Source organism: Petromyzon marinus, chromosome 10, assembly GCF_048934315.1.
Source record: "Petromyzon marinus isolate PM22_M1 ecotype Great Lakes invasive population chromosome 10, UKy_Petmar_22M1.pri1.0, whole genome shotgun sequence".
NCBI classification, from domain to species: domain Eukaryota; kingdom Metazoa; phylum Chordata; class Hyperoartia; order Petromyzontiformes; family Petromyzontidae; genus Petromyzon; species Petromyzon marinus.
Window position 1 is genome coordinate 7,821,173 of NC_133676.1, and position 16,713 is coordinate 7,837,885.

General features: G+C 41.7%; 1 protein-coding gene across 6 annotated transcripts in view; it reads left to right on the top strand.

Moving 5' to 3' along the window:
- Positions 1-16,713, top strand: part of LOC116940995 (acid-sensing ion channel 1-like) — a 215,036-nt gene that overhangs the window by 121,741 nt on the left and 76,582 nt on the right. The window contains exon 1 of one of the 6 annotated variants that reach the window (XM_032951505.2): positions 10,891-15,978. The exons of the other annotated variants lie outside the window; for them this stretch is intronic. Coding sequence (XP_032807396.2) covers positions 15,133-15,978 — 846 coding nt within the window. The 5' untranslated portion in view covers positions 10,891-15,132. Of the gene's footprint in view, positions 1-10,890; positions 15,979-16,713 lie in introns of those variants that run through there. 6 annotated transcript variants of the gene reach the window in all.

Below are 16,713 nucleotides of genomic sequence, written 5' to 3' on the forward strand. Positions count from 1 at the left end.
ATTCTTGACGGGTGGAATGATCTTTCGTTGGTTTGCGATGGTGCGCTATTAACCAGGCCATGGCTAACTTTGGTGGCGAGCAATATCTCAACTGGTCCTGGGCCCTATGTTTCACCGGCCTGCATTGACCAGCATGGCTAAGTACAGTCATATATCTCTCATGACCGAGACACAGCATGGGGAGGCCTTCAATGAATTGACTTACTAGATGAATATATATATTTGGAATGCTCTACCTGAAGGAATGTGCTTGACTTCTGATATTCTCCCATGTAGATATAAACTAAAAACATACTTATTTCCTATGACATTTCGATTTAAAGCTTTCGTGACTGCAATGATTCATCTTCTTTGGTTCTTTCGGTAAAGTCACGTAGAATGAGAATAAAATAATAAATTGATAAAATAAAATAACACAATAATATTCTATGACATGTTGGATAATCTTGAGATGTTATTTTTTTCTAATACATTTTACTGTATGGCACTCTGAAGCCATTTGTTGGGTCTGCTCCACCTTATAATTTTTTAAAATAAAAACAACATTTAGAAGATTAGTAACCTTCTACAAGGGCTGTATATTATTATTTTAAAGTTCCGAATATGGTTGACAGAAGTGAATGAACAAATTTCAATAAATATATACTGCCAAAAACATCAGCATGTAAAATATTTTCTGTGAATTTGGGATTTAAAAAAACTACGGTTGTAGATGAAACTATAATCCCAAAACGCTACGCACAGCAAACGGCTTCACTTCGACATGATCTCTGTTTTGAATTATCCTCTGTAGCAATACCCTTTAGAGGGGCTCTCTAGAGCTTTGTTTAACAGAGGCCCTTCTGCCAGCAGTGGCGTGAGCTAGAAATTTCAGGGCTGCAACCTTACCTTTACCAAATGCGTTGTGCTATAAAGTGATGGAATTGAACATTGCAATTCTGACCACAGGTACGCACAGTAAACATCCAGGTGTATTGCATATCAATTGCACAACAAAGTACATTTTGTATGCTCCGATGCGTTATATTTTTCGACTGCGATGCAGTCTGTATTATTATGAGGGTGCCTGGAACATTTGTAATAAATACAGTGAGCTGACTTTGGTGTAAAAAAAAAGATTGATTTATTTGACCAGCCAAATATTTGTATTCACAAAACGTTTTGTAGAAGGTTACTAATGTTAGAAATATATGTTCCTCTTATAAATCAGCTCAGATGGCTGTTACACAAAGAATGGTACTTCTGAGTGTACTGGTGGAGTCTTAAATGTGCATGGTATTTCTCATTTTGTATTATGAAGGCGGCTTTACTGTCATACAATAAAATATCAATTTGTTTTCTTTACAATCTGTTCATACATTATTTTATCAATGTGTCATATAAAGTTACAGGTTTTTTCTGTTGATAAATTTATCTCGACGGTACTGTAATATTGATTTTGTTTTCCTTCGACCACGACGGATTTCACTCGTGCTCACTGAAAGAAAATAATCCGTGGTCAGTGTCTATCATTTGGCCAGGTGAGCACTCATTCAGATTCAATATCCTATTTGTAAGCTTGAGTCTTACAGCTATTTTTTTTTACCAATCCACTGCTGGATGAAGGCCTTTGCATGGCGTGTCGGTCAAAGGGACGATTTGACAATATTCACCATGCTGCTCAGTGCAAGTAGGTAAAGTGAGGGTCGCAGGACTGGTTCAGTCATTTCTAGATTTGAAGCTTTCGTGACTGCAAGGATCCATACTCTTTGGTTCTATTCGGTAAAGTCACGTAGGTAAAAAATAAAATAACAAAATCACGACTTTTGATTTAAAGCTTTCGTGACTGCAGTGATTCATATTCTTAGCTCTTTCGGTAAAGTCACGTTGAAGGGAAACACCTGATGACGACCGTTTGTGTTATGGTCAAACCGTCGTGAGAATTTTTATTGTTTTATATATATTTTAATATTTTATTGTTTCCCTTCAACGTGACTTTACCGAAAGAGCTAAGAATATAAAAATCACGACGTTTTGGCCACAACACAAGTGGCCTTCATCAGGTGAAGGGACCGTGCTGTCATGCGGACAGTGTTGGAGTCCTCATGACAGCACGGTCCCTTCACCTGATGAAGGCCACTTGTGTTGTGGCCGAAACGTCGTGATTTTTGTTTTATTTTTTACCTACGTGACTTTACCGAATAGAACCAAAGAGTATGGTTCTGTCATCACTCGCCACTGATGTTAGCTATGGCCGGGAATTTAAATCAGGTCGCCGGGTTCATGACACAGTGGTTAGAGCACTGTGCTATGATTTCTGTGACCTGAGTTGTCACTGCATCCTATGAATTACATAGGGGTAGTTAATTATTTGAGTGTCACTGTAATCTGGGCTATAACACTTGCTCTTAATGATTATGTATCTAATGTGTCACACAATAGCAGGTGACATACTTGGTTTGTACCCTTTTCCGGTCATCAGATAGCTGCCTGAAATCAAGGATGAATTCCATGCAAACTGGATGAGTGGTGATTGTGCTGAGTACTAGATTACTCTATATTAGAGGTTTCTTATGGATGATATTGGTCACGAAAGCCTACGTGTTAAACGAGGTTACTCTGCTCAATCTTAGAATGGCAGGAAACTGGCCACATTACTATTCAGATTCTAAGTTGGCGTTTGTCACTATTTCCAGTAGTGTATGTAGGCAGTTCTCATGTATAGTTATTTTTATATATATAGGAAATGTTAACATATGCTCTCTCACACATACACACACAGCAAAGACACACATAGCAAACACATCCGCATACATACAGAGCTCAAGAAGGTATCGGAGATTGTAAAAATATGAAAATAGTAGGAATTTACCTTGGTGCTTGGAAAGTCATTCCAAGCCTATAGCTGTCCGGGGCTTGGACAAACATCATAGAAGTGGCATTTACAAAGGTGAAAGCCAGCGTTAAGAGGACAAACAAAAGCAATGATGAGTGTGCATGGCAATATATATTTGAAAAGATGACGACCATGGAGGGACTATGTAAAGTAAGAATTGTCTTTTCATTATGTATGCAGGCGTCTCGTCCATGATCTCACCGATGCCACTTGAAAATGAGACGCTCCATGGATGCGATCGCACGCGGGATTACCTCCTGCAATGATGCTATGGCCAGGGCACTGCTGTCGAAGCTCTCCATCTTCCTTACGCTGCCCTCACTGCTCACAGCCTGAGCCACGCTAACAGTTGAGACGACCACAATCAGCTGGCTGCCAGGAAAATGCAGCGTCTACAAAATGTATTGCAATGCTGAGGGCTCTGCTAGAGCTCAACAGTGGCGCGCATCAACACCGCAGCTCTTAAAACAATTTGTATTCATCGTTTGTGTATGGGTGAACGCATATATGAATGCGTGCAATCTCCTTTTTACTCTGTGAGCTCGTGTCGGCATATGTATATATGTTAAAATGTTTTGCTGAGTCTGGGATTTAAATTAAATGAAAAAATCAGGTACATAAATATATTTGAATCTATCAACCTGTAGGTCTTCTAGACGAATGTTTTCCACTGTCATTACCAAACGTTAATTCACATTTATATATCCGTATATATTTAAAATCCAGCAATTATGATTGTCAACCCCCAGTTAATCCATTACTGAATGAAGGCCTTCCCATGTCTTGTCAGTAATGGGGGTAGTTTGAACATACTTTCATGCTGTTCAATGTGCATTGCTGAGGTTAGGATCCCAGGACCAGTTCAGATATCGCTCATCCAGTGATGTTAGCCAGGACCAGGAATCAAACTCAGATCCCTAGATTCTTACTAAGCAGAGTGCGCTAACCGGTGCATCACTACATCCACCACGTTGTATAGCGCATAAAGGCATGCACGTATTGTCGAAGGCATATTTTCACGACTGCAAATTAAAAAGCCCTTTCCACAGGACAAAGTATTGACGATAAATATATTGAAGGATTCCCCCCCCCCCCCCCCCCCCCCATTAAGGATGTTCACGTGAGAAGGAGAAGAAAGAGCGTCATGGCCTTTTGTTTTGTGGATAGATTGATCAAGATGCCACTGTAACACAATTCTCATGCTGTAAGTTTCATAATGGCATATGGTATAGACGGTATGTGGGAAACATGATCTATAAGAGTGACAAAAATTGTTCTATTAAAATTATTTCTCCCTTTTGATGAAATGGATTAGATGTTCATAAGTGAAATAATTGAAAGCTGTTTTGTTGAAGTAAAGGTCCTTTGAAAGGCACATGTAATGCTTATCCTAAATTCTAAGACCATTTATTTTTGTGATTTTATAAACCGTTGGAAGAAGACAAAATTGTTAAATAATGGGCCATAAATTTTAACAATTGCTTTTTTGTACAGTGGATTACATCTTTATCTGGAATCTGTAATGAGCTTTGGAAAACAATTATATATTTTTCCTCAAGCTAAATTGTTTTAGGTGTCAACGCCTGCGTCTGTTTTCACTGTTTTATAGTTACATGTTTTGAAAAGCTTTTTTTATTCACTATTGGAAATTATGAAAATGTCTCTTGCTTGTCCAGGCTTGTCAACGGAATAAAAAAAAGGTGGACTTAATTAGCAGTTTATTCAATCCTGACATGTGCAAAGAAGAATGAAATTAACAGACTGCATGTGCTGCCTGTTAGATCCTTTGTTCATCATTAAAATTGGCGGTTCGTGCAAACGGCCATGCCCAACGTACTATCCGTGTTCTATCTAGGAGGCAAAATGCATTAAGGAATCCGAAGCCTATGATTAAGGCTACGATTAAGTGAAACCTAAGAGGTTAAATGTCACCAATGACATTGTTTGCGTGACGCTACTGGCTGTGTTTTGTCAAGTCGTGGATGAGGTTGGCGTGCTGTAAACTACTTTCAATGCAAACTTTATTTCACTGTCATCACTCAATGCTGTCGAGCAGCCTTTAATTTCCAGATGGTCGAGTACGTCTATAAATGTTTAACTAAGTGAGAGACAAACGAGGCCTGTGAGGGAGTGCTGCGCTCTGGAGTAATGAGTGTGATGCCGAGTACAAAGTTTGACCTGGGTCATTAGGAATGGCTTCATATATAGATTGTTTTGAGCATTCATGCTTTTTTCTCAATTGGAGTCGATTTACACATCGCTCACACGTAAATATTTTTTAGATGTTTTTGTCCTTATGGAAAAAATTGCACCCTTGAAAAATATTGCTCCTTTTCTGTAATTTGTGATTGAGATTAATTGTTAAATAATGCATGCATGCATTTACCATCGACAGAAACGGCACGCGGCATTTAAAATAGTTTCATCGGTTTTGGGAACGCTTTTATCCTAAAGAATTCTCTTTCTATTTTAGTGGATGAAATACAATTATATAAATCCGCATATTTATCTGTTTGAACATACGTGTGTGTCTGATACAAGAAGTCAGCCTCTGAGATTCTGATATTCCCACAAAAAAAAACATGCGAGGTCATACATTTCACCCTGGAAGAAACTTTGAGATGTCTCCACAAGACCTCTTAAAACAATCAGACCTTTCCCAGAAAATGCAACAGCAAGCACAATCTCTCCGTGCAATGGCGCTGAAGACAAATGGGAGACGTTTTAAAGTCATTATTTTGCCCAAGAGTTAATATAGTTTTCATTTCGTTTTTTGTTTTGTTTTGTTTAACGAAGACAAATAATAAGGTTTCTGAAGCAGAGCGTACATGCACGTAGCTCTGTGTGAGTTAATTAAAATTGGCAATGGTGATGTCTCATCTTATAAATCATAATTCAATAACTTTATGCCATAAACTGTTTTAGGTATATCAATATTTGACTTAAAAATTTTAAAGCACTCAGAAATGTCTAGCAAGGCCGTAAAATAACCTGTGTTTGGAATATTATATTCACCAGTGGAGTGTAAACATTGTGGGTGGCTTTTCATCCCATTTTGTCAGTAAAGCCGTTGAAGTGTTGAGTAAAACATCAGATAGAGGAGGTACCCAGGAAGCTCTAACCTGACACAATGTGTGTTCTACCCACAACAGAAGTAAGGATTGTTCAAGAAAGGGGAAAGTTTATCTCTATAAATCCCTCTATCTCTGTCCACCCAGCAGTATAAATGGGTTTACCACAGTTAGTCGATCGGCAGGTCGTATGTTGTGGGTTAAAGTGTGGCTACTCCTACCTTTTCGAAGATGTCTCACCTGCATGGGAGGGTAGGCCCAAATGCCCTCTAGATTTGGCTCTCTATAGCTCCATCGAGTAGAGGCCCTTCCTCCAGCAGTGGAGTGAGCAAGAAAATTCAAGGTTGCACCTTCGCATTGTCCTTATTTTAAATACAAATAAAAAATAGGTTTGGATATTGTTTCGTTTTTGCATACTGTATTCATGTTATTTTGGTGCACGATGTCATTTGTGCACTTCACAGAATCTGAAGGAGATACAATCAAACAATGTGATTATTCAGTTAACACCATTCCATGATGTATAACAACTAGTTTGTTGTTATACATGTTCATAATGTTCAAAGGAAAGGAAGATATAAACAATTTACTCTTACACGTATTTAAAAATGTTGATTTATTGCAATGTGGCTCCAGGTTGCAAGCAGATATGGTGAAGCCCGTCAGAGACGGCTTGAGTAAGGTTTTACTTGATAATCCAATTTAGACTTGCTGAACCCGCCCTTACTGGATACCTGTGAAAAAGAGCTGCATAGCTCATCGGCTTCCTGCGGTCTAAAATAAAGATTTTGATTCTGAAACAATTCTCAAGGAGCACTTTCTCGACCAACGAAGTAGAACAAGCCCTTTTAGTATTTACGCCGGCGAACACGGGAACAAATGACGACGATGTTTCATCGTGAAAATAGAAAAAGTCTAGCTGCTCGTTTTAGATCGCCTTTTTAAACATTTCTTTCATCTTTAATGTGCAGATTAAAGTTTATCATGGCGCACTGTTTTAATTATTTTTTTTTCAGCGTGGGTGGGTGTATCTGCGCGTGTCTGAGTGCACGTTCGCGATGTTAACTTGAGGGATCGCGATGCGCAGTGTTCCTTGGGTCGTGTGGAGAAGACACTTCAGAGAGAACGTTGTCTGAATCCTCGCGCTGTCTGAATAAGTAGCGGGAGGTCCACCAAACATTTGGTACCTGCTGTGGGAGAACAAATGACAAATTGTGGTTCCACACAAGTCAGAGTGATTTTCTCCACAGTCAGTCCCCTTAAAACCCCCCAAAATCCTCATCAATTGTTTGCATCATTTATTTCCTTTTGTCACATTGTAACCTATATATTTATGGCACTTAAAAATGTTTTTTTTTAAGTATAGACGCATCACCATAATTGTGTTAAAATCACAATTATGGTAGGAAGCGTATTTTTATTTCCACTGCAAATTAATGGTTGATTTGACTGCTAGCTTATGCATTTGTTTATAATGCCCATGACTTAAGGATTTTTAATCATTATAATGGTAATACATTTTTTAACTAAGCAATATTTGTTTTTCTGTCCAAATGTCCAGTATGCTATACGTGCCTTTTTTCTTTCTGATAACAGATGGCATGTTAAACATTTAGTATTTATTTAAATTGTGTACAAGACGAATATGAAACGCGTGGAATGTCCTGGTTTAATTTGCGCGCTTCATCTTCATTTCAAATTCAACAATCGTCCATGTGTATAATGGATGGGGGAACCTTTCCAGGTCAGCTTATTGATTCTAGGTTTGGAGGAAACAGGCCAGCAGGGAGCCAAGAAAAGGAGATGGATAGAAGGGAGGCCTTTATAATAGTATTATACAAATATGTAAGCTTTGTATTATATACAGCGCTAACTCAAAACAGATGTGTTTGGCAGAAATTCAATGAGGACGACGAAACTTACATGCCGTTTCTATTGAGCACACAGCACAGTTATAATGATGGTCCTTCACAAAGCCGCTTGAGTCACGTCGCAGGACCTTGTGTAAATAGCGTGCGGTCGTCTTTGTATTATCCGTAAGCGTGCTAAGACTGCCACACCACGAAGCACAGTGACCGCGGTCTGCATCACAACGGCGTTGCCTGTGATGCTTTTGAAGTATTGCTGTAAAGGGGCTAATACAGGCACTGTCCTACGTTCTCGAGAAAAATGAGAAATCTCCTTCCAAACTTGTCTCCTGAAATGCACTGACTTCCATGCAAGAACATGCGTTTATTTGCTGTCGGCTTTTTGTTTTATTTCACATAGATAAGTAAAACAGGGATACTTCGGTGGTGTGATGGTGAACACACTGAGCTCGATGCGGTTTCCTCGGCAAGATTCTCACGTCCCTCCCGCCTCTGTCCATGCAGCAGCGCGTACATCGGGGACACCGTGGGTACAACACGGTTTCGTCGAATGGCAGGTGCCGTGTGGTGGGGTTAAGTGTTGGTACTCCCACCTATAACATGACATTCCAAGGCGTCTGTGTAGCTTTGAAGCAAAAGCAAAAAATATTATTCAGGATAAAGTAATTGCAAGGGCTGTGCAAAAAAAGTATAAAACGGCGTCAGTGGCGATCAGACGCATCGTACGCAGCGTGTACACGCACCGGGCATTGACGCTGCTTAAAAGTGGCTCGTGGAAGTCTTAGTTTTAAGCTGCTGGTTCTCTCGAAACAAAAACAATCATTTAAACAAGGCCACCTCTGCATTGGGACACTTCTGCGAGCTGCGTTGTGTCCACTCGGCTGCAAAATTGTGGGGGAACTATTTATTCTCGTTATTTCTTAGCCTCTGGGATTTGCGAGTTGTCGGCTGCGTATTGACCGCCGTGTGCATTCGCGTGGCTTATGAGCAGCAATTGAAGCGTGCTACATCCTGGGATTGACAAAAGGGTCGTGTGGGTGGGATGTGCAGGAGACCGCGCAGCCTGCACATCTTTAAAGGTAGGCTGGGGGAGGAGGGATTGGGGCATTTATAAAGCCAAGCGCTAACGCAGTTGCCGGTGGAAGCCTGGAAGGACGGTCTCACCATAAAAACATGGACTGTGGGTTGTCAATAGATGACGGCCATTAGTGCCCTTTGAGTGTCAAATTTCTGACAGGGGTCAGTGGACATGCTTAGAAGCGCTAACCTTCATTAGCAAAGTTAATATTTGTTTTCGCATGCCATTGCAAAAAGACGAGCGAAACCATTTGTAAAAGCTGTTTAAATGTTCTGTGAAATTAACCGTGCCATAAGAGCACTGGTAGTAAATTACAAAAAAAAAATGTAGTTAACGCGAGCTTGACTCGATAAAGCCAGATGCTATTGCTGTCCAGATTTAGGGTAAACATTGATTCCAAATGCATTATCTGCGAAGTGCTGAACAAACAGACTGAATGGTTGGTGTGTGCCCTGGGTGATCTGCTCTACACCTCCATGTGGCGTGTGTTCCACAGAGCCACTGTCTGAGTCACCCACAGTACCGATGCTTTTAGCTGCAGTCGAGTCCAGTATTTAATTTATTTACAACTCTTTGTCAAGCCACTATTGTACTGTACGTAGGCATCCCCACACCGTGGCGGTCATGGGGCAGCGCGTGGCGGGGGAGGGGGGTTGTTTGTCCATACTTCACCATTCCGGTCGGTGTGGGTTGAAAGGGGTGCAGCTTACATGGTCGGTATTCTTCAGTCTTTTTCGATACGATACAATGCAACATAGCTCGGTTTTACACAGAGCGTCTAAATGTGACCGCATCTCAAGACGATGTACAGAAACAAAAGGGCATATTTATTTTAAAGAGGGAAAGACGCAGCAGTCATAGGAAGAGTCAAAATGAAGGTGCTGAGCCTGGATCTAAGTCATAAAAAAAACCCCGCTGAGTCTTTGGGCACATTCCAAACGTGAGATATGTGGAAAACTAGATTTTGAAGAAAGCAGAGTGGCGACAGACGTTCCTACACACCAGATGCGGAGAGAAGACTCAGATTCACGTAGACAGGTCAGAAAGGAGATTTTTTTTGTATCTTTCTACAAAGCTCTCCACTGCCCCCGTGGGTGAGTGTCTCACACACCTTGCTTATGAGAACCAGCGAATTATTTCACATCTCTGCCAGGGGCACCAACCCCAACATTCAAATGCTCCTTTTTTTTAAATCCCCGTGGTCTCCGTGACCGTTGGGTCACATCTGTTCCTTCTCAAAGTATTGCTGCCTCGAGGTTGTTCTATTTTGCACCTCTTCCCTGATCCGTAACGTTGAGATATTACAATCACATATAGCCCCCAGACTCAATCAGCTCTGTATCTTTATGTTTATTCTTCAGTAGGGTGTATACAGAGGAAATAAATACACCCGATGGTGGTCTCCAAGATGGGAAAGACTTAGGGACAGGTCAAGGTTAGGTGTTGTGTTTTCTGACGTGTTGAGCGTTGGGGCAGGTGGCAGGGCAGGGTAATGAAGGGTGAGCCAGGTGGGGATTTAAAGGGTGAAGGCACACTTTGATTGGTGGATTATCTGCAGTAACGGTGAACAAACATATGCACACATGACGTGCCACCTTTACGCGATCTGTTTTTTTTTGTCTGTCTTTTTTGTCACTCGTACGAACTGACAGCATCAAAGTGTTTATATTTGAAGACAAAAATACATATAAAATCTCAAGCGGATGTTTTGTGTTGGCTACGGCATGTAAATCTGGAACCTCCATGGATATCTTTTCTCCCCTGAATTTGAGTTTTCCGTGCAAGGTTTGAGAATGTGGAGGAACGGTGGCAACACTTTGAGCTCTCATTCATCCGTAACACAAAATCAATTTCAGCCCAATCCGTCCCATTTTGTTCTCTTTCGCTCCTCTTTCCAGTATCTGGACACGTGGTAAATCATCACCACAGGAAGCACTCTGGGGGGGAGGGGGGGAGGGTTACCCGACTACTTTTAAACAAGGGGTGGAGCGGTGGTGCAGTGGTTGGCGCACAGCATTCAGAACCTTACGACCCGAGTTCAATTCCCAGCTATGGCTAACATCAGTGGAGAGTGATATCTGAACCTTCATTGGGTCCCCCCATTCGTAAAGCCGCACTGACCAACGCGGTGAAGTATGGTCAAACCACACTCATGACTGGCATGGCATGGTGAGGCCTTCATCCAGAAGTGGGCTTATAAAGGGCCCGTACATTGTCGCTTTTAAAGAAACGTAAACAAAACCTAAATATTTGTATAGTCCCTTTTTTTTGTTCACACTTTTCCCGACATCGCATGTGTTCAATGCTGCACACGATGCAAGTGCTCTTTTGGAGGAAAAAAAAATCAATTATCGTGGCATGTGGTTAGGCCACAGTGTATGACAAATATGAAGGCACAAGTCTGCATAATACGACCTCACGTGGCTGTAATGGCATGTCACGTGTGCTTTATTACATATGAGCACCAACTTTATTATCCAGGAGGACTATTAATAAAATCGACAAAGTGACGCGTTATATAAAAACTCAATTAAAGCGAAACAGGGAAAAAATTGTCCACATTGATTTTAGTATAACCATTACACTGGTAATTTTAAGCTCGCCTTAATAGCTTCGGATGATTTTCACGATTTAAAGTGAGATGTATATATGAATGCACATAGGCCTGCATTGAGCGAGAATAATCATTACAGGGCGATAGAGATCTCCAGCCTTCATTTTAATGTGACATTTAACATTTTTAAAAGATAAGAATAAATGTGCAGCCGACTCCTGGTGGAAGAGCCCCAGCTAGAGGGAGCACTAGAATGTTACTCTAGAGAACACTTGGCCTACTTTTACACCTCACACGACCTCCCAATCCAAAGTGTGTTGTTATATTATTGGTTCTTTCGGTAAAGTCGCGTAGAAGGGAAACTTTACCGAAAGAACCAAGAATATGAATCCCTGCAGTCACGAAAGCTTTAAATTAAAAAAATCAAAGTGTGTTAGTTATTTATGCTGCTGGGTGGATAGAGGAATGGGGGTTCAAAAACTTGCCCCATTGTTCAACTGCCGCACTGGGAGATCGAATAGTGCCGACGACCTCTGAATTAATTAATTCAGTGTGCCAACCATTACATCATGGCAGCATCTGAGTTTAATCAATGAGACATTAAAGACTCTTTTTTTTGTAATCGACACGAGTGTTTTTAACCTTCACCAGTGTTCGCTTGTACCATTTAGGCAATACATTTTGTGTAATTTGCTAGACTTAAAGCAAGTACAATTGGTTTTCTGTGGACAGAACATCTCAATTATTAGGATTAATTCTGGATTGCCTTGAGTTAATATGGTTAGTTCTTTGTCTGTTTTTCCAGAGATGCTTTATGTGTTTTGGACTTGGTTCCACCTCCCTGAGGCAGATTTCGAAAGCAGGGATACATTACGTGCAAGTGTTTTGCAGCTTTGTAAGCCAGCTGCATGCATGTGAATAGCCCTGTTTTCATCAGACGCAAAAAAAACTTAAGACGTCACGCAACGTTTTCAGAAGATTAATGTTCGAGCTCAGTAAAATATAATAATATTTTTTCTATTCATAAAGTGCCTTTCATCAATGATTTCAAAGCACCGTACAAGACACAGCAGACACTAAGCAAAAAAATATAAAAATAACTAATTAATCTAAAAACTAAGAAACAACAAAATAATAAAGTATATACTAAATGCCAAATGTCGTTTGCTATCGCTAGGTTAATGTTTATCAACGCATATCTCTGAAAAATGTAAAAATGAGCTTCACAGCAGACATTTGATGGTTCATTAGGCAAGAGGCAACTGCACTGCAGCTCGGATTTTTGGTCATGCATTATTTATTAAAAAAAATAATATTTTATTAATTATTTAAGCCATGCAAATCGCGGCCCTTACTATGCGAACGTGATATCCTCAAGCGCACCTTGGTCATATGTATCCATAAAATAAGTGTATTATTAAATATTCATTATATGTGCCTTCCAATTTGACAACAAATGTTAAACACCGTTGCAATGAAAAACAACACATTTCCTCATTAGTCCAATGTGAGCAATATAATTTCAAAATTTCCAATCTTTAAGGCATTCTTGGTAGCAATCACATATTATTCATGTATGGATGTTGTAATAGGATGCTGTCTAATTTTTTTTTAAATCGCAGCTGATCTGAACCGCAAAGGGTTACAGAGAAACGACCTTTCAGATGATTGGCTAAGGCTCCCCCATGCCAGACTTTACCCGCGTGGAGATGCCGTGCGAACGCCGGTACGCGCGCACACGCGATGTCATTCGCGCGTGCCACACACGAAGCCACTCCGCTGGAGGCCGAGAGTGGGAGACGTGTCGCAAGCGGGGAGCGCACGAAAGCAAGATAAAAAAACACACAGCAATGGGGCAGAGAACGTGTGGGATTGTGCCTCTTCGTCTGACTGTGGAGCTGCCTGCGTCTTCAACTGCGTCGTCATTCGCCAAATATTTTGGCAGCTCTAAGTATTTTTTTTAGTGGCTGCTGAAAAGTCCTACGAATTCTAGAACGTCCCTTGTGTTCGGCCGACTGAATACATTTTTTTTCCCAAGAAGAAGTTTATATGAGTTCGTGCTATAGCCTTTGAGTCGAGTGCGAACGAGAAATTTTGTTATATTTTTTAAAACATATTTTGCAGGCACCTCCCGTGGACTTTTGGAATATTATTCGCAACATTGTGCGGATGCCGGGCGCTGTGCATTCGCCCTGCTCTTGAGGCTGAGTACTGTACTGCGATGTTTTTGCCAGACTTTTCCGATGTTATCCTGGATCGTAACTAGTCATTGCATGGTGACTAATCTGCGTGTATCGTCAATGTTAAGTGCATGTATTATTTATTCAAGGACAAATTGAACGTCGTCTATTATGTTTTGCATCCAAATAGATCGTAAAGTCAATGTGGTTGTTATGGATTACTTCTCGTTGTAACGATATATATATTTTTAAAATATATCTATTGTTCATTATTTTAGTTTTTAGTCAAGCTTTATTGAAGATAACATGTTCTGCCTTTAATACTTGCTGCAGTCTTGTTTTGTTATGTAATGTAATAATTGTGTCATGAGAGGAGAAATCGGACACTGTTCAGAGAACAAGAGGCGTGCATGCAAATTAATCGGTGTTATTCAAATCTGTGAACGAGAGCATTCGGGCACTCTAAATCAGGCAGTTTTTATTTCAGACAAATACTGTACACCATATTTATATTTCAGTCAATGCGGTGTGCAGCAAATATAGCACGTAGGTTGGCAGTAAGTAGGGTGAGCGATTACATCATTTCTGTTTTTGCACGTCAGTGTGTCTCTGTGTTCATGCGCTCTTCTGCCTCTTGGGGAGCGGGAGAGTGGATTGATGCAGCCCCGTGTGTGCCTCGTCCTTTCCCAGCAAAGACGGAGGTGGTAGGCGGGGGGGGGGGGTTGTTGCGTTAGTCTCTGAGCTCTCTTCTCTGCCTGTGGAGATGGAGGTGAATTCAATTCCCGCTCATGGGAGAGTCTGAAAAAATGATCGACTGCGGTTGTTACACAGAAGCGCCGCATTGGCGCGCATGACCCGTTTTAACGAGAGCCACGTAATTTTCCACATTTGAAGCCAGAGTTAAATGAAAGAGGGGATGGAAAGATAGGGAAGGTGATAAAAGCTCTTCGAAAAGTCACTGCTAACAGCCACCGTTAAAGGCATAATGTGCCCTCAGCCATAACGTCACAGTCTCAGGCAGTCACTTTGGATATGGATGGATATCAATCCAATGGATGTCTTCACTTTGAGAAAACTGTATCGTGTGGTGATTTTTCTCTTCAGGGTTTCCATTTATCCTATTGCCTCTCGAGCGCGGCCGTGTATTTCTCCAGGGCTCTTTGCACGTGTCGGTCTGGTGATGCACAGTTTGGGCACGCCTCAGTCCCATTGATGTAGAGCTCCATAGACCAGGCAGAGCAGCCTTTTGGTGGTGTGTTTCAAATAATTTATACAAATCATGGCCTACTTCCATTATCATTTGTGCTCTAAAAAAGCCACTTCTCGCGTGTAAATGTTGCCCGGCAGTAAAAATTTGATTAAACGGAAGCTGGAGAAGTGACACTGCAGATAGAGGGTGCGAGTAGGCGATTGCAAAAGATCTTTCTGGGTGAACTCGGCGAGGGGGGATGCGGTCTTCGTTTGCTGCGGCCAGAGTTTTTTCGAAGCTGTCGTGCAGCTCTGAGTATGGCCTCTAGCCCCGCTGATGAACAGCCTTCGGACACCGATGAGCTCCCCACAGTTCCCCCTGCTGAGTCCCCGGCCGACCCCGCTGATCCGGCCGATCCAGCCGGTTCCAATAATGAAGCAAATGAGCAGAACAACCTGGTCGAAATTTGCAGAGAGCAGGATGGCAACAACACAGAAGCTAGTGAGACGACGACGACGACGAGGAAGACGACGACAAAAGCTGAATGCCCCGCCAGCGAATGGGTCCTCCGTCCGCCGCGTGGCCCAAAGGCTGCCCACGCCGCGTTTGTCGGTCGTGCCAAGATCCATGGCGTTCGCCACTTCCTGTGGCCCCGGCACGCTGTCACCCGTCGGATCCTCTGGCTCCTGGCCTTCATGGCTGCCCTGGGCCTTCTCCTCGCCTGGTCGGCTGACCGCATCCAGCACCTACTATCGAGGCCTGCGCACACCAGGGTGAGCACGTCTTGGGTGCGTGGTCTTCCCTTCCCGGCCGTCACCTTCTGCAACAACAACCCCGTTCGCTTTCCTCGGCTCACCAAATCGGACCTTTATGTGGCCGGCATGTGGCTGGGCCTGCTCACTCACGCTGAGTCTCAACAGCCACAAGCAACCTTTGCGGCGACAGCCGCGAACCTCACGGCGAACCCCCACATGATGGCCGGTCTCTCAGAGCCGAGGCGGCAGTGGTTTCAGCGGATGTCTGACTTCTCGCGGTTTCTACCACCCCGCGAGGCCCCCGGCATAAGCCAAGGCCTTCTGGACCGCCTGGGACATTCGCTCGATGAGATGGTGCTGTCGTGTCGCTTCTGCGGCCAGGATTGCAAACCGCAAGATTTCATCACCGTGAGTTCTGTTTGTTGGATTTTTTTCAAATGTCTCTTATGTCCTGACATAAAGGTGGAACGAACTTGACGGCATTTTACAATTTGGGCATTTTAGTTTATTGCCCTGAATTAGATTATCAAATGTCAGCTGAAAATCAATTTTGGCAATTAGTCTTGATAGCTCTAGCTAAAGAAATATATATTTGAAAACAATGTGCTGCTTTTGTGCGCCCAATCAATCTGTTTTGCTAGTGGAAAACTGGCCAGCTATGATAAATTATTGATCATTTAATGGAAATTAATTAAGAGCCAGCACCCTCTCGATTATTCACTATCATTCACTTAAAGAGCTGTTGCATCATGCAACAAAAATTCAAAAGAGAAAATCATTTGACTGTAATTACGTTATAATTGCTATTGATGAGAAATGGGTAAACAGTGATTTTAAGATCAAACATTTTAATAAATGTTTGTCAAATGTACCTGTTAACACTTAACTGTTAAGCAAAAAATAATATTCTTTGGGTTTTTTCGGTAAAGTCACGTTGATAGGTAAAGTCACGTAGATAGGTTTATTTGAACCTATCTACGTGAATTCCTGTAGTCACGAAAGCTTTAAGTCATATTAATAATCGTGTATAATTTTATCTGGATATGTCAATTAATATAAGCTCTACCCATATGCGAAAGCCAAAGCTAGTAACAAATAGCACCTTTTTTTAGTGTGCATGTCCAATGGCTCTACGATTATCGC